The sequence below is a fragment of the Epinephelus fuscoguttatus genome, linkage group LG2 (genome assembly GCF_011397635.1).
Source record: "Epinephelus fuscoguttatus linkage group LG2, E.fuscoguttatus.final_Chr_v1".
Lineage (NCBI taxonomy): Eukaryota > Metazoa > Chordata > Actinopteri > Perciformes > Serranidae > Epinephelus > Epinephelus fuscoguttatus.
Window position 1 is genome coordinate 32894039 of NC_064753.1, and position 26450 is coordinate 32920488.

Here is a 26450-nt window from a genome sequence, read left to right on the forward strand (position 1 = left end):
TCCTTTTTATTGCACTAGTTAATGATGTGTAAGAAAGAGAGCTTTTTCTCAGTATCAGATACGAGGCTTGGACACAACAGGAACACTTGTATAATTTGATGTAATACAATAGTACTGTAATAAATACCTTTGTGAAATCATAATTGCCTCAAATAGACTGCTTAACACAACGGATCTGACAATGAGACCGATGCCTTTTAATTGTCCTTCACAACTCATAAAACTCAGTGTTGCCTCTGAAAGTAGGGTGGTGACTGTAAATATTAAGGTCTGAGGACATTGTTAATGGATTCTCTGATGACACATTTCATCCACGCACTGATTGTAATTGCTTTTTACATGACAAGTAATAGTGCAAGGGCTTTAGAGACGCTGAAAAATCCCTTGAAAATAGAGACCTATGAAATTAAACCTTGGTTTTCAATTTTCACTCCCACAAGAGTTGAGCAATTAAACGGATTTAACCCAGTACCGTATAATAAGACATAAATAAGTTTCAGAGTGGATCTCAACTATCGCATTTTCTCATGGACAGGCTTCATTAAAAAGTTGGGCTTTTTAAAATGTACCAGATGCTGTTGTTTTCTCCACCCACTCTCTGTGTGTTTATGCTTCATCTCAAAACCAACACTGCAGGCTCAATACACCAACACGCTCACCTGGCTCCTATGATATTGATACGACCTCGGTCCGCAGCGTTTATTGTCTTTGAAGGGCTCGTTCAGCGCCTGCAATTCGGAATGATAAGACTGTTGAATAATTTGTTTAAAATAGTATATTGGGGGTGCACTGCTTTGTATGAGGATGAGGAGTCTTTCTGAATATGTATTTCCACCCAGCTATCTGGAAAAAGTGTCCCCTTGTCAATGCCCTCACCCCTTTGCAATCATGTCGCTTCTGCAAATACTCTTTTTTTTTCTTTCCCTGTTTCGTACATTGGAGGTTTTCAAATAATTCTCCCTCTATCTCCCTCTCTCTGCTGTCTTTCTCTCCCCGGATTTAGGATAAAGACTGAATTACACAGCAGCACAGTCCTGGATAGCAGAGACAGAGATTACCCTCCCTGATCTTTCTACAGACAAGAAATAGTTCAGTGCAAAACCCTCCCTGAGGGCCTTGCCACCTCAGTACTGACAGACTGCGTATTAGCACGTATCAGAGAAGAGAAAGGAAATGGTTTTATCCCTTTTGACCCACCACTTGACTGGAGAAAGAGAGGAATCTGCAGTGGATATTGGGCCTGTCACCACACTGATCTGCACTCTGAAAAAAAAGAGAAGAAACAAGGTTTTGCATAGTGCCATGTCAGAGGCGCACAGCTCTGGTGCCAACAGGTACAGCACGCAGCCTTTTTTTTTTTTTTCAACTGACAAGGAGACTAAAAAGGCTTAGCTCCCAAAGCAGCCCAGATTTGTTGGCTCTGAAAGTACAACATTTGCAGCCAGAATTCAGCTTTTTGTTGCATGTGTTCATGAATAAACGAATATTGATGAAATACAGACTTGCAGAACTGATTGTTACAAGTTTAACAGACCAATAATTGCCCGAAACGATGATAAATGCCATTTAGGCAACTGTGTGTTAAACAGAAAAACATCATCCTTACAATAACCTATTTTAATATTCATTATTCTAAAACAACATTAGAAGTAGAACCAGCGATGAAGAATCCAAATAATTTCCAACGGCTGAGGGCACGTCTGCAAAAATCAGATTTTTAGAAAACGTTTGATTCTGTTTTTACTGTGTCAGTTTTATTTACATGTGTAGCTGCGTCAGACAGTGATTTGTTGCCTTATTTTAGTGGTGACATCACTGTTTCCTGTAGTGTTTAACAGCCAATCAAAGTGCTTGATGCAAAGTGCTGCACAAAAAAGACAAAGACTGATTGATTTTATAGGTTTTTTTAAGAAAAGATGGTTAAATGAGCAGAGGGATGTCGTATGCTGTGAAGCCCTCTGAGGCAAATTGCAATTTGTGATATTGGGCTTTATAAATTAAATTGAATTGAATTAGATCTGAATTAGTTAATTGATTAGTTGACTGTCAGAAAATCAATCTGCAACTCTTCAGATAACTGATAAATAGTCTGTTTAACTGTATAATACTGTATAAAATAACAGATGTAGCTAATGTGACATCACAAGTTGGTTTGCGGACTCCTGATTTGAACAAGCGGCAGCCTCCATGGCTTAAAAATGAAGTCAATGCGGAAGTGCCAATAACTGCAGTTCATCGAATGGCCACTTGAGGCTAACTCCAAAACAGAGTAAATCCCCGTAGACCTCCCCATGTTAAAATGCCCAACTTTACAGCAGTAATAAAACATGTTCACAGCTTGATCTCTATGCTAATTTCAACACTGATGACACCTGTACAACAGAACTTTTATACAACTCACCCGTTCACATTTTACTAAGGCCCAAAGTTATGCATATTCAAAGGCAAGGCCGCTTGAGTGACTGGCTGTCTGCGAGACATTACTACAGTCTGTGATTCAGATCCATTCCCTCGCTCTTCCACAGCTCTGCCCTCTCATCCAAAAATATGGTCACTTCTGGCTCCCAAAAACTGGGTTGGCAACAGCTGAAATGCCAAACTTAAGACTTCAAACTGGTGTCCACAAACCAATGGGTGACATCACGGCCATCGCCATCTTGTTTTTTTGGCCCCAGAAGTGATCATATTTGGATGAGCAGATCATGCTGAGGAGGAGTGAGGAGTGGATCTATCTGAGAAACCGAGGTCACTCAAAGCGGTGCGCCCTTCATTATGTGTAACCTTAAGCCTTAATAAAATGGGTGAGTTATATAAAAATTCACCCGCTGTGCAGCTGTTATAAATGAGAAAATTAGCTACAGAGACCAAACCCATTATTTTGTACCAGGGTGTTAAACATGTTTTTTTCTGCTGTAAAGTTGCCCATTTTAACATCAGGGGGTCTGTAGGGACTGACTCGATTTTGGAGCCAGCCTCAAGTGGCCATTAGAGTAAATGCAGTTTTTGGCACTCCAGTGCTGGCTTCATTTTTTCAGCCCCAGAGGCTGCTGCTCCAAAAACACAAGACATTTGAAAACACCACCTGGGGTTCAGAGAAATTTTGTGATTTCACTATTTTTTATTAAGTTTTCCAAAAAAATGATCAGTAGTTGCAGCTGAAATTACGATAAAATTCAAATTGGAACTACATGATACAGACCAATTTTCTGATGGGTCATGATGTGTCAGTTAAAGAGTGTTTATTAGAAGCCTATAATCAGCTAATCTGTGCACCATCAGTATGAAGAACCACTCAAATCTCTGAATGGTCTGTATTTCCATCCAGGTCCTTCGTTGGTTACAAACAGAGGGTTGTTTTGGATCAGTTCCTTGGTTTACAAGTAGTTTGGTCCAAAGTGGAAGTCTAAATGAAACCATTCCAGACTTGCAAATTCAATTGTTACTAAAGTATAACTAACTAATTATTGTCAGTGGATCAGTGTGGGGGGTGGCCATAGTTCAAATGCCACCAATCAAACTTTTAATCTAGTTTCAACCTAATAAGGCAACCCTGTCTACTAGAAATTATGTTTGTATGTTACTAAAATGCTTTCTTAATTATGTTGTGGCAACTTGATCGCTGTCTGGATTATATTCAAAGACATATCTTTCAGGTAACAAAACACTCCCTTTATGTACCGTGTAGACTTCAGAGGAAGGTGGTTGGGGAGGATGGCAGGTGTACTAAGTGCAGGACTTTGACACCAAAACTACGGGTTTGTGTCCAGACTCCTGTCTTACGTTTAAGCAACAAATACACTTTGGTTAAGGTTACAGAAAGAGATCATTAGAGATTGTGATTTCAGCTGAATTCTAATACAAAAAAAAAGTTAATTTAAAAAAAAAAATGCTGTAGTCAGTGCAAGCAGATATGCATCTTTTGGCAGAAAATGACTTAGATACATTTTCAGTGAACATATTGATGATACGCTCAGTATCAAAATTCTTGCAACTTGCCAGACATGTTAATTAGCAACATCTCCTCATAATGTTAGAAAACACAGAAAACATAATTTACACTGCAAAACATATTTGCTGTTTCAAATAAGTTGTATATAAATGTTATTTCTTGGCGACAGGGCTGAATAAGGCGGCCAATCAGACTGAGACTTAAGTGTAAAATGTAAATATCTAAGATGTGAAAATGTTTCCCTTTTTTCTGTTTTCTAAACTTGCAGAAATTGTACCAAAGTCGAAAAATCTGTAGCGTTGGTTGCTGTGTCCTCTTCCTGATTTTAATATTTTCATGCAGTTCTCCATAAAATGAATAAGAAGGCCAAACAGACTCAGACTTAAGTATAAAATGTAAATATCTAAGGTGTGAAAATGTGAAACATGCAGAAAATGTGCCCAAGTCCAAAACTTTGTTGCTGTTTCCTCCTCTGGATTTTAATGTTTTTATGCAGTTCTCCATAAAGCCAAATTCTACTTACTACCTACTTTTTTCTGTTTTCTCACATTCAGTCAGTTAATATAACCTGGTTAACCAGCTCTGTGTGTAATATTCAAAGTCTTCAGTGTAGTGCTGCACGATTAATCTAATCGCAATCGTGATGTCAGGCTGTGCAATTACATAACCACATAAAAGGTTGCGATTTGCGATTTAATGTAGGCTAAATAAATGTTAACGTGTGTGCCTGTGAACGTGACTGCCTCTCCTGTAGTGTGTGGAGTTTGCTGACATCACGCGACACAAGCTATCCTGGTTCGTGCAGCTGGCATACAGCAGTGACCAACACAGACGCTGAAGAAGAGCATGAGCTCGACCATGAACAGCCTGAGTTGGTGGCGAAAAAAATGCAACGTACATTATTAGATACTTTGGATTCAGGTACGGCGACGTTGAACAGAAAGACGTGCTGTGTAAGTGTAAAAGTTAAAGTCGCCACGTCCCGCAGCAACACGACCAATCTATATCAGCACTGGAGACGCGACGTGGGGACTTTAACTTTTAAACTTTTACACAGTACGTATTTCTGTCCAACGTCGCCGTACCTGAAAGACGTGCTGTGTAAAAGTTTAAAAGTTAATGTCGCCACGTCCCGTGGCAACACGACCAATCTATATCAACACTTGAGACAGCACAGGGAAAAGTGGGAAGAGTGCATGCGAGAGAAAGACGAGCCGTGTAATGTTAAAGACAAAGAGACAACTGAAAGCAGCCAGAGCCTCATAAAACAACATCCAAGCACAGTTAAGCAAACATTTGTAAGTGTCACAGGGAAATCATGGACTCCGTAACAAATGAAAAATTGAGCAATTTTGCTCGGGTTCGGCCCACTTGACATGCTGCTCTGTTGTGCTATGGCGCTGGAATTTGTCATTTACGTGACAACGCCTGAACGTAACACAGGCTCGCTCTGCTGTGTGTACAGTTCTGTGCTGCGCTACTGTGTGAGCAGCGTGTTTGACTGTGCTCAGTCTGTTGATGGTCATTGAACACTGTCTGTCCATAACAATAACTCTGTCAGGTCAGTGCCCCCCTAATGTAATGTAGGGGAAACACTGAATCAAGCAAAAAGACTCATGATACCATTTATTTATTGCATTTTATTGTAATTATATTGTAATCGCAATCGCAAATTGCAATATTGTCCACCATAATCGCAATCGCACATTTGTACCAAATCGTGCAGCACTACTTCAATGTGACTTGCACTCTTTGTGCTGTGATGTTCATAAAGTACCATGTTCATTTGCACCTTTCTTAGCGTTCACAATAACAGCATCACTTGCAGTTAAAAATACCACATCCTCTGTCAAAGTGCCATTTCTTATCGAGTTTGCTTTTGTATGCCGTGGCAAAGTCATGTTGAAAGTGCCATCCAAGAACCTGATCCACTAAATGTCTCACCAGTATAAGCTGCTGCTTCACTACCTAATTAAGAAGCATGAATAATGTATCGGCTCGTGTCATAAATGGAACTGGCAGTGCGTCTGCCCTGGATGCAGTAAGAGGATGTGTCAGACCTCAGTCACGAACTGATGTGAAGCGGGACACCCACCTTGCACCGGAGAACGGCGGGATAGAAAAGTGGGTGGGAATTGGAAGAGGGGGATACAAGGTGGCAGTGTGCAGCCGAGGAGAAATATTAGGGGAGGAGATTTAAGCGTGACTTATGTGATCTGAAAATTTTGAAATTTCGAAGGTTGGCTTGTCTGGCAAATGGGTCAGTGGCCATGGGGATGGTCTTAGTAGAGGCAGCCATGCTTGTGTGAGCTGTGATAAGTAGGTCAGTAAATAAAATGGAGCTCTTCTCCCAGAACATCACTGAAAGTGATGATGGTAATGCTACAGCTGGTGCGTGGATAAAATGTGAAGATTTTGATTCAGGACAAAGCAGCTGAGAAGCATTTCGTGAATTATGTCAGGGGCATTTTTAGCAGTAAGAAGTGAACAACGGGAAGATTAATTAATTTTTTTCTCCTTCCTAAACCAGAACGCATTTACTGCACATGTGATTTTTCTCATTTCAAGGATTAGTGACAGCACGTCCTATTGTCTCACCGTGTGCCAAATTAGCGCTCTGTGGTGTGCTGTACACTCTGCAGTTTTGCATTGTGAGGCCAACTGACCTTCCAAGAGCAGACATGGGGATAAAGACGATGAAAATAACGATGAGATAACAACCTCTTTGCTCTGAAAATAAAAGATTACTTAGTCCATTGAAACTAATATTAGTATAATTTATTTCTAGGTGTTTCCAGTCTTTTTTATTCCTCAGTTTTGTTAAATTTGTCCTTCTGTCTGTCACCTGCTGGTTTCCCTCAACTTCCTTTAACTAGATTTTTTTTATTTATTAATTTATTTTCAACCAGACAGCAGGTTCACTTGACACCACAGCAGTACATCAAATTACATTTTCATAAATATTAGACTCCTGCACACATATTTCGGGCTTATTTATGGTCACTTATCCTCACACCTGATCCCAGTTCTCAGCGCAGGGAGAATAAACCCAGCACTCATGGCTCATGTCCCGGTGAGTCTGCCAAATTTAGATTTCAGGTCGAATTGGCAGACACCTACGACTGATACCGTGGCAGCTGATATAAATCAAAGTGATAAACTATATTGGCATATAAATATACATCATTTATATTAGATTTTATATGTGCATCCCTCATTTTGTGAGAAGGAAAAGATTGAGATTGTACAATTTTGTGTTGTTCGTCTTCACCTTAGTGGGAGAGTGAGATGCGAAAGAGAGAGGAGGAAACTCAGAGTGATGAAAAAAGAAGATGAGTGAGGAGGAAAGCCAGGGAGGGAAGGGATGAGAGGATTTATTGTGAAACCTGCGCTGTAGTCCTGTCTGATAATCTGGAAGCAGTGGGTGGGTAGACAGCGGGAAAACACTATATTGATGGGACTGTTTACCCCATTCTCAGAGTAAAAAAAAAAAAAAAAGGCTTGAACACAGAAAAGAGAGTAAGAAGGCACAGGCTGCTATCTCCAGGTGGTGGGAGGTGTGTGCGACTGCGTATGTGTCCCATTGTGCCTTCAGCTTGCCATTAATGTCTGAAAACACACATCAAGAAATGTACAAAGTACCTATGGGGCAGCGGGGTGGCTCGGTGTGGTGCTCGTTGACGCTGACTGTTCTCTTTCTGTCTGAAAATGAAAAATGAAATAAATGAATAATAGAAACGATACAGTGCAGTCATGAATAAATGCAGGTTCTTAACCCTACTGTTGGATCCAAGCTTTGAATGTTCAGTAAAATGTATCTGTGATTATATCCATAATGTCTCTGTATTTTTACACTGAATGTCGACAGCAGCACTTGACCTGAGCTCCACCTGTTGGCATCAGTGCTACTCTTCCCTACTTGAGCTTGTAACAGTAGTTGTGTTTGTCTAGTGCAAGGTAGACGGTTGCGTGTGTCAGGTTTGTGTAGGAGGAATTTAACTAAAAGATCACACAATGCTATGCAGACCTCAGACCTGTGAGTAAGATGAACACTAGAGTGGCTTCAGATTCAAACCTGGACTTTTATGATGTGCATTTAATTTCAAAATCAATTTAAAAATAAAGAAAGCAAAGAAAAAAGCAATAAAATGCAATAATGTAGGCGACATTCATTCAGATAACATAAAGCAAGACTTACAATCTATGGCCAGGCTAGACGCTCTGTGAGGCTGCACTTAAGAACAATGATATTTTTAAGGTCCATTGTGTAGAATTTAAGGGCACCTATTGGCAGACACCGTATAATATTAATAACTATGTTTTTATTGGTGTATAATTTTACCTGAAAATAAGAATCTTTTGTTTTTATTACCTTAGAATGAGCTTTTTATACCTACATACACACCTTTTATATCTACATACACAGCAGGGGCCTGTTGTTCGAAAGTATAATTAACCAATCCAGGATAAGTGGAAAAGCGAGGCTGGACAAATTCCCCTAAGTCCATCCTGGGTTAATTGGTTGTTCGAACACCAAGCCAGGCTGAGGAGGCGCGGCTTTGTCAAGCCAGGTGTAACTTATTTAGGTGAGTGTGCGTCTACGGCTTTCTTAAATAGACCCCAAGATCGATCACAGATTCACCGATGCAGCAATGGAGAGGACGCGTGCCGCATACTTCTCACCCAGTGAGCAGCATCTCATCATGGACACTTATGAAGAGGTAAAACATATATTCACGAAGAAAGGAAACACTGCAGCGATAATAAAGCAGAGAGAGAGCACGTGGCAAACAATTGCGGACCGACTGAATGCGTAAGTAATCTAAAAATATACACTTGGTGCGCACATGAATCTGTCATAATTACAATTAAAGTTCCTTCCACAAATTAACAGTTGTACACTTCACCTTAAAAGGTGAGCAGTGGAAGTTAAGCAACTCCTGGTCTCACACCAGCAGAAGAGCTCGCCCTGGATCAGAACCGAGGCAGGCCAATGATGGAGGACGGAGGGGGGGAACCACCCTCTTCATACAAGGTACATTATTCCAGTATACTGTACATGGAATCAATCATTTTATTCATTCATTAATCAACCATTGGTGTTATGTGGACTGTCTGACTTTGGATTGTCTTGTAGTGTAAGACAAATTGACAAATTAAAAGAAAAACCTTAAGGAAATTGGACTTAGAAATTAAGAAACTAGAGAAAGAAGTAAGTGATTTTAATGCACACTGTAAGCATGACGCAATGTATGAATCAATGTTATTTCTCTCTTTCTCTGCCCAGCTCCAATCAGACAGTGACTGATCACATTATTTGTCATACTTTTTTTTTTAGCACGTTTTTAGTTAAAATAGTTGCCTTAATAAGGTTTTTTATTAAAATAGCTGCCTTTTAAAATAATGTTTTAAATGTTAAATGTTTTTTTTTTAAATTATTGTAGGCTTAATGTATTTTGTTCAAAAATGAGGCAAATACACATAAGAACATGAAATGACAGTAAAACACATTGATTTCCAATCGCATTGACAGCTGACTGGACAGATAAGGCATGAGGCCAAACTAAGCCTGGTTGTTAGCCTGGTCGGGACCAGGCTAAGTGCGCAGAATAAATATCCATGGCAACATATGTGCCTCTGCTTTCAAACAACCGAATCAACGCTAAGTTAAGCCAGGATAACCAACATATCCCGGCTTAATCCCTTATCTAGGTTTCGAACAACAGGCCCCTGGTCCTCTTCAACGGAATCCGCAATGTTGTTTCAACAGTAGCCCAGAACAGACAAATCAAACACTGGCTCTAGATAGGGCCATTTGCATTTTCAGATTGGCCAGTGTAGTTGACCTACACACTTGGCACATGGGAGAATTTTCAGTTCAGCAACCTCACTGCTAGATGGCACAAGGGTGCTTTCACATCCAGCCCTGTTTGGTTTGGTTCAATCATAGTTCATTTGCCCTCTAAGTGCGTTTCGTTTGGGCAGGTGTGAACACAGCAATCGCACTCAGGTGCGCGCCAAAAAAACCTGACCGAGACGTTCTTGAAGAGGTGGTCTCAGTCTGGTTACAAACGGGAACTGCCCATTGGTCCAACAGCCCATTGGTCCTATATCCCATTGTTCCGACCATATTAAACCCATTGTTCCGAAATCATCATGATGCCCTGTGGTTAAGGTCTGGTTAGGTTTAGGCACAAAAAACACAAAAACAGAGCCGGTCGCGGCGCACCATCAAGGCAGAAATACGCCTGCCGGGAGCCGTTCAGCACCGCGGACCATCGGACTAATGGGATGTCGGACCAATGACATGGACCCGTTATAAACGAACTCTTGTAGGGCTCATCTGTGGTGAGAATGTGTTCCGACCTCGATCTGAACCAACGCATTACACATTGTTTGGGTTAAACATGAGCATGTTACAGTCCCGGAGGATTATTAATGTGCACCTCCTCCTGTACTGCCTCAATATGCACATTCAGCACATCCAATGCATCAAAACATTGTTTTCTATTTGGAGCTGCGCCTCGTTTTCAAACTGTATGGTTTGACTAAAATGAACAATGACGGCAATATAGTCCACGATGACCCGCGCTAAAATCAACCTGCGTAGTTGTCCCTCCATTGTGACATTAGAAAGTGTCACATTTATCTTGCAAGTGTACTCTTCTTCAACGTTTTGTTTACTTCCAGGATTTTTCCCGCATTGAAATTCTGACCAATCAAGAGCAGATTTCGCAAGCATTTTATCTGGTCCGCTTGTAAATGCTGCTGTGAGAACACAAACCAACTCTAGGCAATTATGCAGCTTGGTAAGAAATTAGTCCCTGATTTAGACCAAAGCAAGTGAACTCTAGGTCTGAAAGCACCCTAAATCCTACATACTAGACCTTTTAAACTAAATGTTAACATCAGCATGCTGACATGCTCACAGTAAGATGCTGATGATTTTCTTAAAGCAACTTTATTGAGAAAAATAAACATCAAATATGTAGTCATGAATCATGAAAACATCTTGTGTATACAAAAGGAATACCACAGTCTACAATTACAACACGTCAGGGGACTAAAGTTTGTAACAAAAGAAGATAAAAAGAAAAACAAATAAATAAATATTTCACATTGATTATATGTTTCAACAGCTTTTTTGTCTGCACATTCAGACACAGAGAATATGTGCTGCTTGATACAGACAGCTCTGAAAATTCAGCTTTTTGCTTGAGAATTTGGTTTGTGAATATAAAATTTAGTCCAAATAATACAGGAGGCAAATTAATAATCAAACTGTGAGCAGAGATTTCTGTCCAATTCAGTGGACCCAATCAACACTTTAAAACTAATACAAAGTGAGGACAGATATGATCAGCAAAAAAACAATTTACTCCACAGGTGCTTTGTGTGGGGCGAGACCAAAATAAATGCACCAGTGTCTCTCTGAGCAACCTTACATCAATGTCTTTCTTAAGTTTCTGCAAATATCTATTAGTTGGAAAACTGTGAAGCATTTTAGAGGATATCTCTTTGACTGTGTTAGTCACAAAAAACTTAGTTTCAATGACCAAACTCTATCCAAACACTGTTTTCACCAAATGTGGACCAATATGATAAAGCAGATGGTGTTCTTATGATGTTGTGCTGAAAAGCTGATGGATCGCCTTATTTTCATTCTTAGTTTGCCATGAAAAACAAGTTTTACCAAGAGCTGCTTTAGTCGCATCTTACAGTATGGAGTGACTGCCATTTCCGTTACATAACTGGTGTGTTGAATTTAGTGCCACCTACTGTAGCAGTGAGGTTGCAGAACTCAAACCTCTCCTGTGTGCCAAGTGTGTAGGAGAGCTACTATGGCTTAGGGCTGGGCGATATGGACAAAAATTCATATCTAGGTATTTGCAGGCTGACTGGCCATACACGATATGTATCTCAGTATTTTCTACGAAATGGGATGCATGTTTTCAGTTGCAAGTCAAAGCCACATTTGAGATGACACGAGCACTTTTGTAAAAACAGACTGATCAAAATAAAATGCAAAGACAGGGATTTTCTTCCCTGTATAAAAATATACAGCTGCACAACATGTAAGTGAAAACTTATATAAAATAAATAGCAGGGCTGTAGAACTTGTGAGTGAGTGGGGTGGAGCTGTGCTGAGAGTGTGAGAGAGGAGAGATATAGACTGGTATACGTTACATAATGCAACTTGACGCGGTCGTCTAAATTTATATTTTGCTTGAAATATATCGATATATCATACATAGGACTACTGTAGAACAACATGGCCGACTCAGTGGACGAGGATCCGCTCATACATACTAACAGGTAAGGTAACAAAAACTTAAAGGGATAGCGCACCCAAAAATGAAAATTCAGCCATTATCTACCCACCCATATGCCGATGGAGGCTCAGGTGAAGTTTTAGAGTCCTCACATCACTTGCGGAGATCCCAGGGGAGAGGGGGTAGCAGCACAACTCCAACTAATGGAGGCTTACGGCACCCCAGATTCAAACGTCCAAAAACACATAATTGAAACCACAAAATATCTCCATACTGCTCGTCCGTAGTGATCCAAGTGTGCTGAAGCCCTGACATAAAGAGTTGTTTAGAAAAACGTCATTTGAACTCTTTTTTTGCCTCATTGTAGCCTGTAGCTCTAACTGCCTCTCTGTGCACTGCGTTCACGTTCAAGTGTTGTGAGGACTCTGAAACTTCATCAGATGGAGTGAGACTGAGCCTCCATCGGCATATGGGTGAGTAGATAATGGATGGATTTTCATTTTTGGGTGCACTATCCCTTTAAGGATTCTTCATTTTAGCTGATTATAAAGTAATAAAAAACATAGTTATGAATATTATATACATTCCTGCCAACAGATGCACCTAAATCCTGCATACTGCACCTTTAAAAACTTAAAAAAGCAAAACAGTACTCAAAGGGACGACATCAAAGACAACTGAGAAATCCCTTGGTGAAAGAGGGATTCCATAGTGCTAGACAGACTCAGCATAAATATTATATGGTTTGTTGGTTGAATAACTGACTTGACAACAGGATACTATTGCTAAACCACTATTGGAAGAAAATAGATCCATTTTTTTTTTCATACAGAAAATGACTATTGTTCCAAGTAAAAAAATAAAATAAAATCTGAGGGTCTTTGAAGCAGTGGCTCCAACACTATGGAAATCTCTTCCATGAGGCATACAGTCTACAGTTGCACTAGAGGCCTTTAAAGAACAACAGAAGACCCATCTTTTTAAAATGGCCTTTGTCTCTCCCTAAGATGTCGAGTGCTTATTCCTTGGTGTATTTCTTTTGGGGTCCTCAGTTGCCCATATTTAGTCTGTGTTTTATGGTCTTTTCTTTTGCTTTAATCTTGTGGCTTATGCTTTTAATGTTGTGCTGCCTTTGGTTTTGTATGTTTTAATGTTTCTTCTTTTGAGAAACCCTTTGTGAATTTTATTTCTATGAATGGTGCTGCTATACCAAATACATGTATTATTATTATCATCATTATAGTTAAAAGACCATGCCAGTAGCACCTGTTATCATGCTGATGATTAGCAGGTTAATTGTTTACCATGTTCATTATCGTACTTGAGCGTAATGGCATGCTAATATTTACTGATTAGCACCAAACACAAAGAGCAGCTGAGGCTGATGGTCATCTTTGCTCATGAACCTAAGTATTGGACAAACAATGTTTTGAATATGTAATGCGGAAATGCAGTAAGCCAAGGGAAATACTGATAAAACACATTAGGCTGATGCTGTTAATACCATTAAGACATTACGAAATACATACAGCCTGTCAGGCCATACAACTTGCTCAGGAAAAGCAATGTTACCGTAGTATTAATCCCTCCTCAGTTAAAAATGACCTCACTCATATTTCACAACAATTCGTCTCCTTGACTCACTGAAAGGCATGCCCCGTGTGCACAGTTAAGCTTCTGAAAACACTGGCTTTACCATGAACAACTTCAAGAATGATACAAAGCCCTGTCTGCGTCTGCACTGTGATGATTAAAGCTCCCGTCTAAGTTGAGGCTAAACGTTAGCCGTTGTCAAGGTCACAGTAATAATTTCGAGTGAAACAGAAACCTCGATGGGAATATGAAATTAATCTCTGTATACGTTTAAGCAGCGCTCAGCACTATTTTCCTTAGAAGGTCCCAGGAGGCCTTCTTCAGTGTGCAGAGATAAAAGACTCCAAAGACAACGGTTCATACTATCTGAAGCTTTACCTCAGAGTGATTTTGAAGACACCAAAGTGTATTGTAATTGGACTCACTCCAGCACGGAGAAACTACTTCAATGAGAGCTATTCAAAAAAAAAAAAAAATACCTGTCTTCACCTTTGTTAAAATGCAGGGGTCCATTAATATCCCCCCTTCATTTCTTGGTTCTCTGCAAAGCGAACAGTATCCTATTACTGTCCAGGTTTTTCAACTACCAATTACCAGTAATGAAAAATGCCAAAGGCAGTCTCTACAAAGAATAACCGCACTTTGAGCACCTGTCCAAGATTAAAAATCCAATCATTTTGATTTGTTGATGTGGTTTGACTTCAATCACTCTTGAAAAACATGTCAACATTTCACATATCCAACGCTTTGATGTGTCGACTTTTTTGGTTCAATTTATCGGTTTACTGCGAGGGAAAAAATCATTCTTCCAGCCAGAGCCATTAAAATACACGTGTAACCACTAGTTCCACTGTTTACAGGATGGTCTTCTCTTGTGGCTTGTGAGCTGTTTCCACACATGCAGGCCAAGCAACATATTATAGTAAGTGGCGAAAAGTGACACTCCTGCCTCTAACACGTTAAGCAAAGCTAACACCAAAGATACAGTTAAGATAACACAGAGCTCTGGACCTGCTGCAGACCTGTCATCAGTGCAAAACATATCTAACCAATGAATCGCATAATTTTTCTTTTTACTTACTTAACTTACTTTGACCCTCTTGCTTTTATATCCGTTACCTTGGAGATAAAACAAGCACCACTGAGTTCTCCAGAGACAGAGATCAAGCCAAAGAGCTGTGCTGCTGTTACTCTGCAATGTAAAGAAATAAACTGTAGATTCTAACATGTTATCTGTGCGACAGTGAAATAAATTACTTCTCCATTTCTCTTTCATTGTATTTTTTATAGTTATGTCCCTTTGTTGTTTGTAATGTTGATGATATTTTTTGTTCGCTTAAACAATCAATATATTATTACTATTCAACTGGTCATCAGTAGCTTGAATGCACTGTCAACCATCATTGCATCCTCCAACAGCTGTCACCTCTGTGGCTCAGTCGATGTGACGCATCGTCCACTACGCAGAGGATTGTGGGTCAGAATAGCCAAAAAAACCTGCTGGTTTGCATACTGCAATATCTGACCGGATGTAGTAGAACATCCTGGTATTTTTGGCATACTGCATTTGACATACTATGTATTGAGACATACTAAATCTTTTTTCTGGCATACTATGATAGCATGGGTATTGGAACTCAGAGCAAATCTTAATTACCTTATGATTTGAAAAGTTTGATTGTTCTATGCATTCTGGAGGGCAACTTGTATCAGCATCTGTGTGGTAAATGTGAGAAATAAAGCACAAAATGTCAACTACAAACCTTATTCATAAAAATCTAACTGAATTATATCTTTGAGGGACACTTACACGATTTTCAACCACTTTTGTATCATAAAAATGTGGGTATGTGTAAATGAGCAGTGGTAAACCTACTATCAAGACTGTTTCCTGTATTGTAAAAACAAAGGCTGAAAATACTGAGGTGAAACGGTAAAAGTAGGCGGTGATAATAAAGTATAAACCAAGAATATGTTGCTACGTTGCCTATTTCTCACCTAAGAGGTTTCACAAACATATTTTAACTCACCGTTTAACTGTATTCGACGTCAGTTGTGACAAGACGGCCGCCATTTTGTTTCCCAACGGCCAAGCTGCAGTTCATCACCCACAACAGGTTAGGTGCGGCGCATTGCATTCTGGTAGTTGTAGGTTTTCTACGCCACAGCCCCCTTTTCCTCTGTTTTCTCTGGGCAAGTAGCACCAATTGTCAAAGTATGTGTCTTTCTACTGCATAAACAGAGCAGTTTTATAAAAAAGACAAAAAGACCATCTTTACCGCAGTGAAATACTTCTATAAAGGAATCATTATGAGGGATTTTTGTGTTTCAAAAAATAATAAATAATCAAAATATATATAGGGTAATATATAAATAGGCTACATCATAAAAATAAAATGAATATACAAGAAAAAAAATAAAGTTTGGATGACACAACAAGTTGTAAAATGGGCAGTTGGAACAATGAGCACTAGGCTGTGGTAAAATACATTATTATTAATATTTACTTAAGTTATGAATACTTCTATCTGCTTTGAGAGGTCAACTAAGAATTTTGTGGAAAACTAGTATTTGACAGACACGCCCTCTGTCAGATGTCCAGGGGTCTAATTTATAAAACAGTGCATAGGATCCCTACTAAAAATATCCATATAGACAAAAGCCAAAAATGGTGTGCGCCAGACAATAATTGACAGCTTCCACCTCACCACCTGCATTGATAATTTCCCATCTTCAAAATGTTCATATGCATGAGTCAGAGTTTCTCCCATCAAGTCTGTTTTTATAGATCACAACTTTTGGGTGGGATGTGGCGCACACCTTTTTTAGGCCTCTTTTTGTGCATATGCAATGTTCATAAATGAGACCCCAGGTGAGAAGAGAGCAGCTGCTCAGGTACTACAGGATTGTATAGAGTGTGCCAAGAATGAATCCTGTGGTCTGTGGTTAACACAAGCTTAAGGACCCATTCACATTGGCGCTATATTTGGTCTGCTTTAAATGAATCCTTGTCCGCTTCCACAAATAGTTCGGTTGGTACGCTTGAAAACTGGAGGTCTCAGTTCACTTGCAAGTGAACCCTGGTGCGGTTCGCTTACAGTGGGAAATGCAAACGGACTATCCTGCGAACCAAAGAGAGGAAGTAAACCAAAGAGAGGAAGTGACGTAGAGCACATTGCATTTTGGGTAGGAAAAAAAAAACAAAGCCAACAGCCAATGGGAGATGCAGAGGTAAAAAAAGAAAAAGTTGGAAAATCTTTTGTGGGCAGATGTATTGATATGTGGTCAGAGGACTATATATCGCAGTTGCTGGCTGCCAGCTGAAGGGGATGGATTTCCATTTTTGGTCCTGGCCAATCGATGAGCCGGGTTTTCTTCTTCTTCTTTGTGTTTTTTTTTTTCCTTCCTGGTCAGGGGCTCATTTCACGCCATACCGTCCCTTAACGAGCAGCTGTTGTAACTGCATGACGTGGTCCGGCATTTTGTTCTGCTCTAAAAAGTGCAGTTTGAAAGTGAACCGGACCAAATGAAGGTGTGAAATTTTTCGGCATTCCCTGCCCAATAAAACCAAGTCTCCTTGATTATCCTGGTGTGAATGCGCCCTAAGAGACTTTCACATTTTGTTTTACGACATAAAATACAATAGTAAATACCTCATTTGTGAACTTCGAAGCTTCTTTGCGGCAGAAAAAGGCAGTAGGTCACAGGTGGCTGAATGAGACTATAGAAGGTCATCATACTGAGCCTCGCAAAGCACACCTTTACTGTCTTGCTACGGTGGTGACGATAGGTCATGTGACTGTAGTGTAGTTCATTTATAGCTGTTAGCTTTTTACTTCTGGCTTTTGCATTTAGGCTTCAATAATCATTAAAGTGGTGTTTATTTGTTAAGATTATCTTGCTGAACAACAAGTGGAAGTATCATAAATGTTTGTTTGCCACAGAGCTTATTTTCAGCAATAATCCAAAATCCAATGGAAAAATCCCACAGGTTTATTGATGAGTGCGATGCTCAGCCTACAGTAAAGCATCATCCCTACAGAGTTTTCTATTCACCAGTGAAACCAGCTGCCATGAGGACACTGGCTGTACAGGCTGAGGACAGAGCTGAGCTGTAAATGAACAAAAATTTCATTTTACCGCTCAAATCCTTTTTCCAACTCACACCTACGGACAGGACCAAAGGGTGAGATCACAGATTCAAGGTGTGGAGATGAGGGCACAGCCTGGCAGAGTGAGGTGCTTGAGATCATGGCGAAACAACAGGATGCAATTTCTCACCCAAATAGCTTTAGGTGTCACAAACCGTCAATCAGCAGTGAATCACCAGGAGTTGTTGTATAATCTTTATTTTTCAGTATTTTATTAAAAAAAAAGATCAACATGTCATCTAATATATATTAAAAAGGTAGGAACAGAAATATACACCATTCTCTGATTAATTATGCTAACATTTGCCTTTTAAATTTCAGTTATGTTGAGAATTCACGGTTTCCAGGGAAAAGCAGTGATTTACGCAGGAGAGGAAATCATTTTAAAGTCACAAGGAAACATGAAATCCTGGATTACATCTGTCAGCAGGCCTGGAAACACTTTGAGATCCCCCAGACAGAGTCAAGGAGAGTTATTCAGTAAAAGGACGGTTGGGGAAAAAGGATGGATGACAACCCAAAGCCTCAGGATTCTGCTGGAAAACAGGCTTCAAGTAAATTCATGGAGTTATTATATGACTACATCAAACAGACATTCATGTACAAACTAGTAACTGATGAACTTAAAGGAAAAGTCTCATCCAGACAACTGCTGAGATCTGAGAACACTGCTAAAAAAATCAGGTCCAATGGGGCAACAAATAGAAGCAGGGAGAAAATCAGAAGCTTTATTCATTTGCCAATGTCGCCAGCAATCACTGCAAAGAAAAGTGTGCACAACTACAGCAAGAAGGGTGGGTCAAAGTTGAACCAGGAAGTCAGTCTGTAAAGTGTGATTGACATCTACACTGGACAGCCTTGATAATTATCTTATTGCTTGCCTTTATTTTCTCTTTCAAACAACTTTTACCAAAGCAGGGGTTTGTTTTCAACCTGTCTGATCATTTGTTGCAATGTCTGACCTATTTTCAGCAATATTGTTGCGCTAGAAGATCTCAGCAATTACTTTGGGTGAGTACAATGTTACAACAGATTGAACCAACAACACAAGCTATGAATGTTAAAGTTGTGATAAAAAAGAAGTTTTCTTTTAAAAATACATGGTTTAAAAAACATCTGAGGGAAATTACAGCCAGGGACAAACCGAGCTGCGTGTATTGGAATTTTCTTTTTTCATTATTCAAATAACGCATTCACCCCCCAAACATAATGATAGTGAGTAAACATGGTGTTCAACAGGGTCTGACACATTGCAGTGCCTGCAGGATGACACCTGTCTGGCTGTGGGTAAACATCACGACACCGGCATCATCATCAGCATCTGGCCCCTTTCCGTCCCGTCCTCTGATAACTGTTTTAATATGGAGCCATAATAATCACATAAGACATCAAATTGAACTCTTTTCTTGAAGTACAGGAACACCAGTGTAACCTGACATCTGATATTTAGCCTCAAGGCACCTTTGTCTCGGTGCCAGCTGCCTGTTATCTAGTTAGAGAGTGAACCCTATTTTTTTACGGGTGTCATTAACACAGCTGTTCAAATGACGACAGCACTGACTTTGATGGTGCCAACTTGTGATGTAATACATCTGGGGGAGAAGTCACGACTTGTTAGGTAGTGGAACGACTGTGTTAAGGTTGTTAAGCCGCGACTATTGTTGTCCGAGAATCTAACCCCAAAACAAAAGCCTCAAATACAAGACATTAATTCAACAGATAGAAAAAGTGATGAATTTTATATTCATCTCAAAGTTATCATTTATAAACCTTGAGACGGTAGATGAAAAAGCTCCGAGCTACTCAACGGCTTCAGTTGCTAAAACAGCCTTGACATTAAATCATGATAAAAACTCTTATCTGGTGTATTAAAGGTGAAAATGACTGATGACAACAATTACTATGCAGGCCTTAGGACAACTGCAGCATGAGGAAGGTCACAGGCTATGATCACATCATATCAGATATGCAAGGGCGCAGATTTAGATTCAAAATTTGGGGGAAACATTAAGTGGGGTGGACTTGGGGTCCTCACCTGCAAAGTTTTAGGTGTCAAATGCTTCATTTTCTGCATTCTGTTGAATTTTTGTGCCCCAATTTAAGGTGGAAATGTCTTTATTAATGTAAAGGAAAACACAGAATTCAAAATATAAATGGGATATAATGCAGTAAGGCTCTCAGGCATTCTGTATTGCTTTAAGTATTTGTTTTCCTGTACATCAACCTTCCTCATTTTTGTTATCCCTGCTATGTCAAAGCACAAAGGCTATGATTTACTCTTCCATCTTGTCTCTTTTCTTTTGGGAAGTAACCTCTTTAAATGTGGCACCTATTCATGTCAATGATGCATTATCTCCTTTTAATCAATTAGCAAGCTTTAACAGTTCATATGTGTTTCATTAACATCTCTGTTCATGTTAAAAAAAATCTGCACATTCAAAACATATCCCACAAATCTGTGTTCTCTGAGAAGTTGAGAATAAAGCTGTAATAATGAGGAAAAAATAGGGAGTGCTGCACTGGGTTAAAGCTCTAAGGCCAGCTCACAGAGTGTAAAAGTCCATGGTACAGGCAGGTAGTCCAAAAAAAGCATCCGAGGCACTCTGACTGCAGTTAAAAAATCCTTTACTAATACATGGATTGACCAACACATTTCAATTAGAGAGTCTCTTTTACACCCTGATGAAGACTCTCTAGCTGGTTTATCCATGTATTAATAGAGGATTTTTAACTACGGTCAGAGTGCCTCGGATGATTTTTTTGGACTGTCTGCCGGTACCATGGACTTTTACTGAGTGAGCTGGCCACTCATTGCTTTTTATTTTTATGTAGTTGTAATATTTAGAGAGAAAAGTTAAAATATTACAAGAGTAAAATACTTTAATGGGAATAAATTTGTGATGTTTCAAGAAAAAACTCTACCTGCCCTCTCAGTCTGCTGTGCACTACGTTATTGCTTTACTCTGTTTGGGCCCGTCTGTGGACAAGACAGAGTTTATGGAAGCGGCTGTGTGCTAATCTTTATTGGGGGTGGAAACTAACTACAAACACTTCTGATCAGTCATAAATCTCACCATTACTGAGTGGCTGTGTGGTTATATTGTCCACACAAATGTTATCCTCACCGCCTCCAACAAAATGCAGCTTACAGCTGCTTCCTTGAGCTTTTCAGTGGGAAGAACACACAGCGACACAGAGCTACCACAGAGGGAGGACGCACACTGCAGTCCAAACTTTTTACTAGTTTACAACAGGGCTGCCCCCTAATAGGAGACTAGAGAGGTCATTAGTCTGCAAAATTTCATTGGTTGCTTAGTCACAGAAAAACCAAACAAAAAAAACCCCTGAAACTCTATCAGGAACTGTGCTTTGTCAAAATAAATCAAAACCTATATGACTGGACCATGTGGGAATTTAATTTGAAAGGACAGACACAGGAAGTGTCCACGCTCAGCAGTCAGACAGGAGACGTGTTAATTTACAGACCTGGTACCTGCGGTTATTCCACAGGCTGGTTAATAACATGTCGGGCAGGAAATCCAAAGTGTGGGATCATTTTGAGAAGGTGAAGGATGAACCCAAGGTGATATGTAAACTCATCTTCATTGGTCGACTACAAACATGACGTATCATCTGAAACATGGAAGTAGCTACATGCCCATTAGCCACTTAGCACAATCATTACTGCTTTGCCGACAGCGTCATTAACAGGCGGCTCGCTCAGTGTGTGACGTGCACTTGTAGATAAAATATAGGCCTATATTAATGAAGGTTCATTAGTACGGTTTTGTATTTCTCTGTAATGTAGCACAGTGTTAACAATGTTACTGATACTATTCTTTCTCACACCTTCAACTCAAACCATTGTGTTGCCCCGCCCAAAATATATCATTTAATAACTGAAAACATGTGGGCGACTAGTCGACTAATGGCCCTAAATGACGACTATTGGTCAACTAGGAAAATTATTAGTCAGGGGCAGCCCTAGTTTAAATAACTGTAGGCTACAGTGGACTGTCAGGAAATGGTAAAATGCATATGACTTGAGGGAACCTGTTCTGTTATGACTTTATTCTCATACATTTTTTTCCCGTAATATTACGACTTAATTCTCAAAATCTCTGATTAGTATTTTTCTTAACCGTGGTCCTAATACTAATACTCAAATACCTTAATTCCACCTTTTGGTTTACATTTTTCTCACTAATTTGCAGCTGTATTGGAGCAGCTTCTGCCGTGTTTACTCCAGTTTAACCCCAGGACTCATTTCCTGTTTTATGGCGGATTGCAACCACTGTTTTTGAGGTTGCATGCTGCCCCCCATTTTACCGGAGGCTTTGTTGCAACTCAGAGTTGCATTCTATCAATTCTTACATCTTACTGGGGGGAACAAATGCACATATTGAGGGAGACGTGTCCCCTGCGTCCGCACCGAGATCTGTGCCTATGCATATATGATCAAACAGAGTACCTGAGGAGATTGTACCTTTGGCTGTTTTGAGCCCTAATTGAATATTTATGTTAATTCTTACTCTGTCGTGTATTTACAGTAGCAGCTTTAATGTTTTCATGTTTATTTCTGTGATGTGTATGTATATACACATATATGCCGTGTATGAATAGTGAAATTTGGTTTTAAATAGTATTATTTTAGCTCCTGCAGCATCTCAGTAGGATTATTTCTTCAGCTCTATAAGTAGCTTCCCAGGATATGTGAGCCAAAGAACCAATTTTCGGTACCGTTGAGTACTTTTCTCTTTCAGGCATTGACCAGACATGCATGACATATGTGAAACAAATCGTTTTTCTTTTCCTCTGCACAGAAACCTGCCAGTAACACAACAGCAGTATGCATCAGGTAGCAGGCAGGAGCAATTGGATTCTTCCTCACCAGTGGCTCCAGGAGCTATCAGCTCCCATCCAGGCCTATGAAGGCAGAGGAGGATTGAGTTTGAAAGATGATAATAGACTCCTGAAGAAACTAATCTATTCCTAAAGAAGAAAGGAGTATGAATTCACATCTCACTTGCCCCCCACTTCTACCTGCCCACCCCTCTCCTTTCACCGTTTCTCTCAGCGGTAGCATTACAGGTCAATTTTGCAATTGAAATGTGCCAATTAAATGGACTCTGGACAGCATGGCAGCTATTACAAATGAAAGGAAGCAAATGTCTGGAATTATTCGTGGTTCGAGCAAAATCCACAAGAACATAAGGTCCACATCTGAGACATTCCTGCAGGTTTTCCCCAATAATTGAAGCACTTCTGCATAAAAAATGTTAGAGGATTATACGCAGAAGGGATTCCTGGGACGGTATTAGAATAACAGGCCATTTTAATTTGAGTTTGTAAAAATATTGCAACTGCAAAAGCTGTGGAGATTTTTTCCAAATTCAAATCCAACATCAAAAGTAACCTTTCAGATTACTTTGATCTTCACAGCAGTTTTAAAACCCCACTTAAAATGAGTACAATCTGCACTGTGTAGAGTGCATTACAGTATGATATGCAGATGCAAATTAATGCTTTCATATATACATCCACAGACCATATATATTATGCGTAGAAATACAATTAAATTAATACCAATCTTTTACAACTTGCGCTGTAGTTACTCTTGAAATCAGCTGTTATAAATAAGTAATTTTTAGTGTTAATGAATGCCGAGTAAAGAATAATTAACATTGGCAAAGCTGAACCATATGCTGTCTTACGTAAGCCACGGTGTCTTGTCATTTCCACACGATCAGTCACATTCACTTCTACCGTGTCCTGCACTGTGTGGAAGTGGTGCTCCGTTACATATCAGAGCTTGTTTTGTCCACTGGTTTCTGGATAAATAAGCCTGAAATCCAGTCTTCAAAGTTTCATGCTGCAGAAAGGGCAGCTGTTACAAGGCCAGGAGCATATGTAAACAAGGCAATATCAAGGCCCAGATGGCCCCCGTCAGTCCAAGGCTCCTGGATCTGCCCCCAATAACTGAATCCTCGGCAGGTGGGTAATGATGATGATGATGATGTTTGTGATCGCTGGTCACATCTGGACTCACTGAGAAGAGAGGAGAAACCAACAGGTCAGTGAGAAGGATGCTCGTTATCGGTGTAACATGGTGGAAGAGGTAGTGTACTGCCGTGTTCACCATGTTAAATCTGTTTTCTTGTCAATAACTCCCATGAAAAAGCCAAAACCAACAGTGTGTTAGTCAGTGTCTCAATACTATCTGACTTCCCTCTGTCTGTGATACTCAGCCCTGAGCACATTCAATCCTAAAAATGGGTCAGACATACAGAGTTTCATTTTTAAAGTAGGTTAAAACATTTTGTACAGCATCTGGGCACTGAAGTTTTTGGCAGACGTTACTTAAAGAGGAGTAATAGTCTATCCGTTAGGGACTATTTTCAGTGGTGGATTAATACATATTTGGTTTTCTAGCAACTATCAGTGGCAGTATGAGTGTGTACGGCAGATATGATTGTTTCGCAAGTCACAAGTGAGTCAAAAAGTCTTTGCACTTCAATCCCAAGTGCTAAAATTTCGAGTCCTGTACACGTCATATTGCACTTTTCACCAAATGTAATGCCATTTTAACAACAGAGAAATATATTGAATTTACAAAAATCATGAATGCTTTTTAAATTTTGTATTTATAATTATAATTTGTAGTTATTTGCTTAAACTAGTTTCCACCCACACGTTTTTGTACGTGAAAGAATATATAGTGTTGATTTAAGTTCATTCAGGAAATGAAGTGGCATGAAATTATTTGTGGCCCAGTTGTTGAAAAACGCTTGCTAAAGTGCCCTCCTGGGAGCCAAAATGCACGCTAAAGTGCCCTCCTGGGAGCCAAAATGCGCACTAAAGTGCCCTCCTGGGAGCCAAAATGCACTAAACTGCCTTCTTGGGTGGAAAAAACACACTAAACTGCCCTCTTGGGTGGAAAAAACACACTAAACTGCCCTCTTGGCTGGTTAAAACATGATAAACTGCCCTCTTGGCTGGTAAAAACGTATGCTTAAGTGCCCTCCTGGTTGCCAAAACACAACTGCTCTCTTGGGTGGAAAAACACACTAAACTCCAGAAGACTATTAAGAACAAGAAATACTATGAAACATTACTGTTGCAATGACTTTTATGTTAGGCCCTTTTTTGATCTATATTGAGCCAGAACTATATCTCACAGAACCAGTTTGGATTATCTGGGGCTAATATGGCGTTAAAATGCACTAGAATACAGGAAATGGCATCTACTTAATTGAAAATGTTCTGGGGGAGGAGCCCCAGACCCCCCCAGGGATTTATTTCCTTAATATATCCATGTGTCTGTGTGTTCTTCACAGTCCAACGTTGAATCTACACAGTTCTCGTGGATGCTGATCCTAACTACAAACTAACTTGAGTAGTCTGTCTAGTTAGTCTGTTTTAAGGCTATATAATGTGCCATTTGTATAACATATAAACCAGTGGCGGCTGTTGGTCTTTCAAGGAGGGGAAGCTCATTTTCGGCCTACATCATAAAATGTGTCCGTTTATTTATACGTAAATTCTACCCTCTGGGGCTCCTGCGCGAGGCTAGTGTGACTGCCTGTGAGTGCTTTGGGACGGTGGAGGGGCTCACAGCAGCACTCGCTGCTCGTTGGGGACAGTAACTGCAGAGCAACAAAAGTCAGAGTCTCCAAACACGAGTACAGTCTCCACTAACACCAGAAAAAGATGCTAGATTTGTAGCTAGTCGTTTTTAACAAAGAAAAAGTCACTAAGAGGATTAGAAACGTCTCCAGATCAACTCGGAACAACGGAATGAAACTGAAAAATGCTCCGGTGGTGGTTTATATTTCAAGATTGCTGATTCACTCATTTCGCTGTCAATCAAAAAGGGATTCAGCCTCAGACAGATCATCCAATCATCATGCAGAAGCCCAGCGTCCAGGCCAGCTGAGGCCAGCCCACTGTCCCATAGACCCCCAGAGACGCTGAGTGTCCGATGGGCGGGACAAAACCAAGCATTTATCCAATGACTGTCTAGTTTCGCTGCAGTGGAACAACTCACTCTATGCTTCCCCACTGAAGTCTTTGGACGCTGAGCTTCCACTGTTTAATGCACTGTGATGCTACGGGAATGAATGAGAAAAAAGTCACATCAGTGACCTGTGATAAGTAGCTGATTCTGAACAAAAGTTGAACGCGTTCTAGCACATATTTAGTCAATGAAATGTAAACACAACAGTACATATTTGACAACTTATTTTTTTGACATTTTAGGGGAAGCTGAGCTTCCCTTGCAGTCTTAGAGCAATTGCCGCTAAACATGTCTAAAGTGCCCTCGAAAACACGCGGAACTTAGTGCCCTCTTCAGTGGTGAGAACGCGCTGTATGTGCCCTTTTTTTCTTTTCGCCCCTGCCCTTCAAAAAGTCTGTGCATGCCACTGACCAGCACCAATTATTTAGTCAGTGAGAATGTGTGTGTGGGCGGGGCATAAGCACATA

The 26450-nt window shown here is 40.0% G+C and overlaps 2 protein-coding genes and 1 long non-coding RNA gene across 3 annotated transcripts in view; all 3 read right to left on the minus strand.

The window, feature by feature from the left end:
• Positions 1 to 659: 659 nt before the first annotated feature.
• Positions 660 to 15895, minus strand: LOC125902828 (uncharacterized). Its single transcript, XR_007451187.1, has 5 exons — positions 15846 to 15895; positions 15473 to 15531; positions 7592 to 7651; positions 1198 to 1263; positions 660 to 728 (listed from the first exon to the last, which is right to left on the minus strand). It is a non-coding gene; the product is annotated as an uncharacterized LOC125902828 (long non-coding RNA).
• Positions 15896 to 18148: 2253 nt separating this feature from the next.
• The window catches only part of LOC125902822 (ephrin-B2a-like), a 250422-nt gene continuing 242120 nt past the window's right edge, over positions 18149 to 26450 (minus strand). The window contains exon 6 of the mRNA XM_049599452.1: positions 18149 to 21459. The gene's annotated coding sequence lies outside the window, so the exon portion shown is untranslated. The remainder of the gene's footprint in view (positions 21460 to 26450) is intronic.
• gpc5a (glypican 5a) overlaps positions 18149 to 26450 on the minus strand; it is a 226018-nt gene continuing 217716 nt past the window's right edge. Inside the window, exon 9 of the mRNA XM_049599439.1 lies at positions 18149 to 24014. Within this exon, the coding sequence (XP_049455396.1) occupies positions 23857 to 24014 (158 nt within the window). The 3' untranslated portion in view covers positions 18149 to 23856. The remainder of the gene's footprint in view (positions 24015 to 26450) is intronic.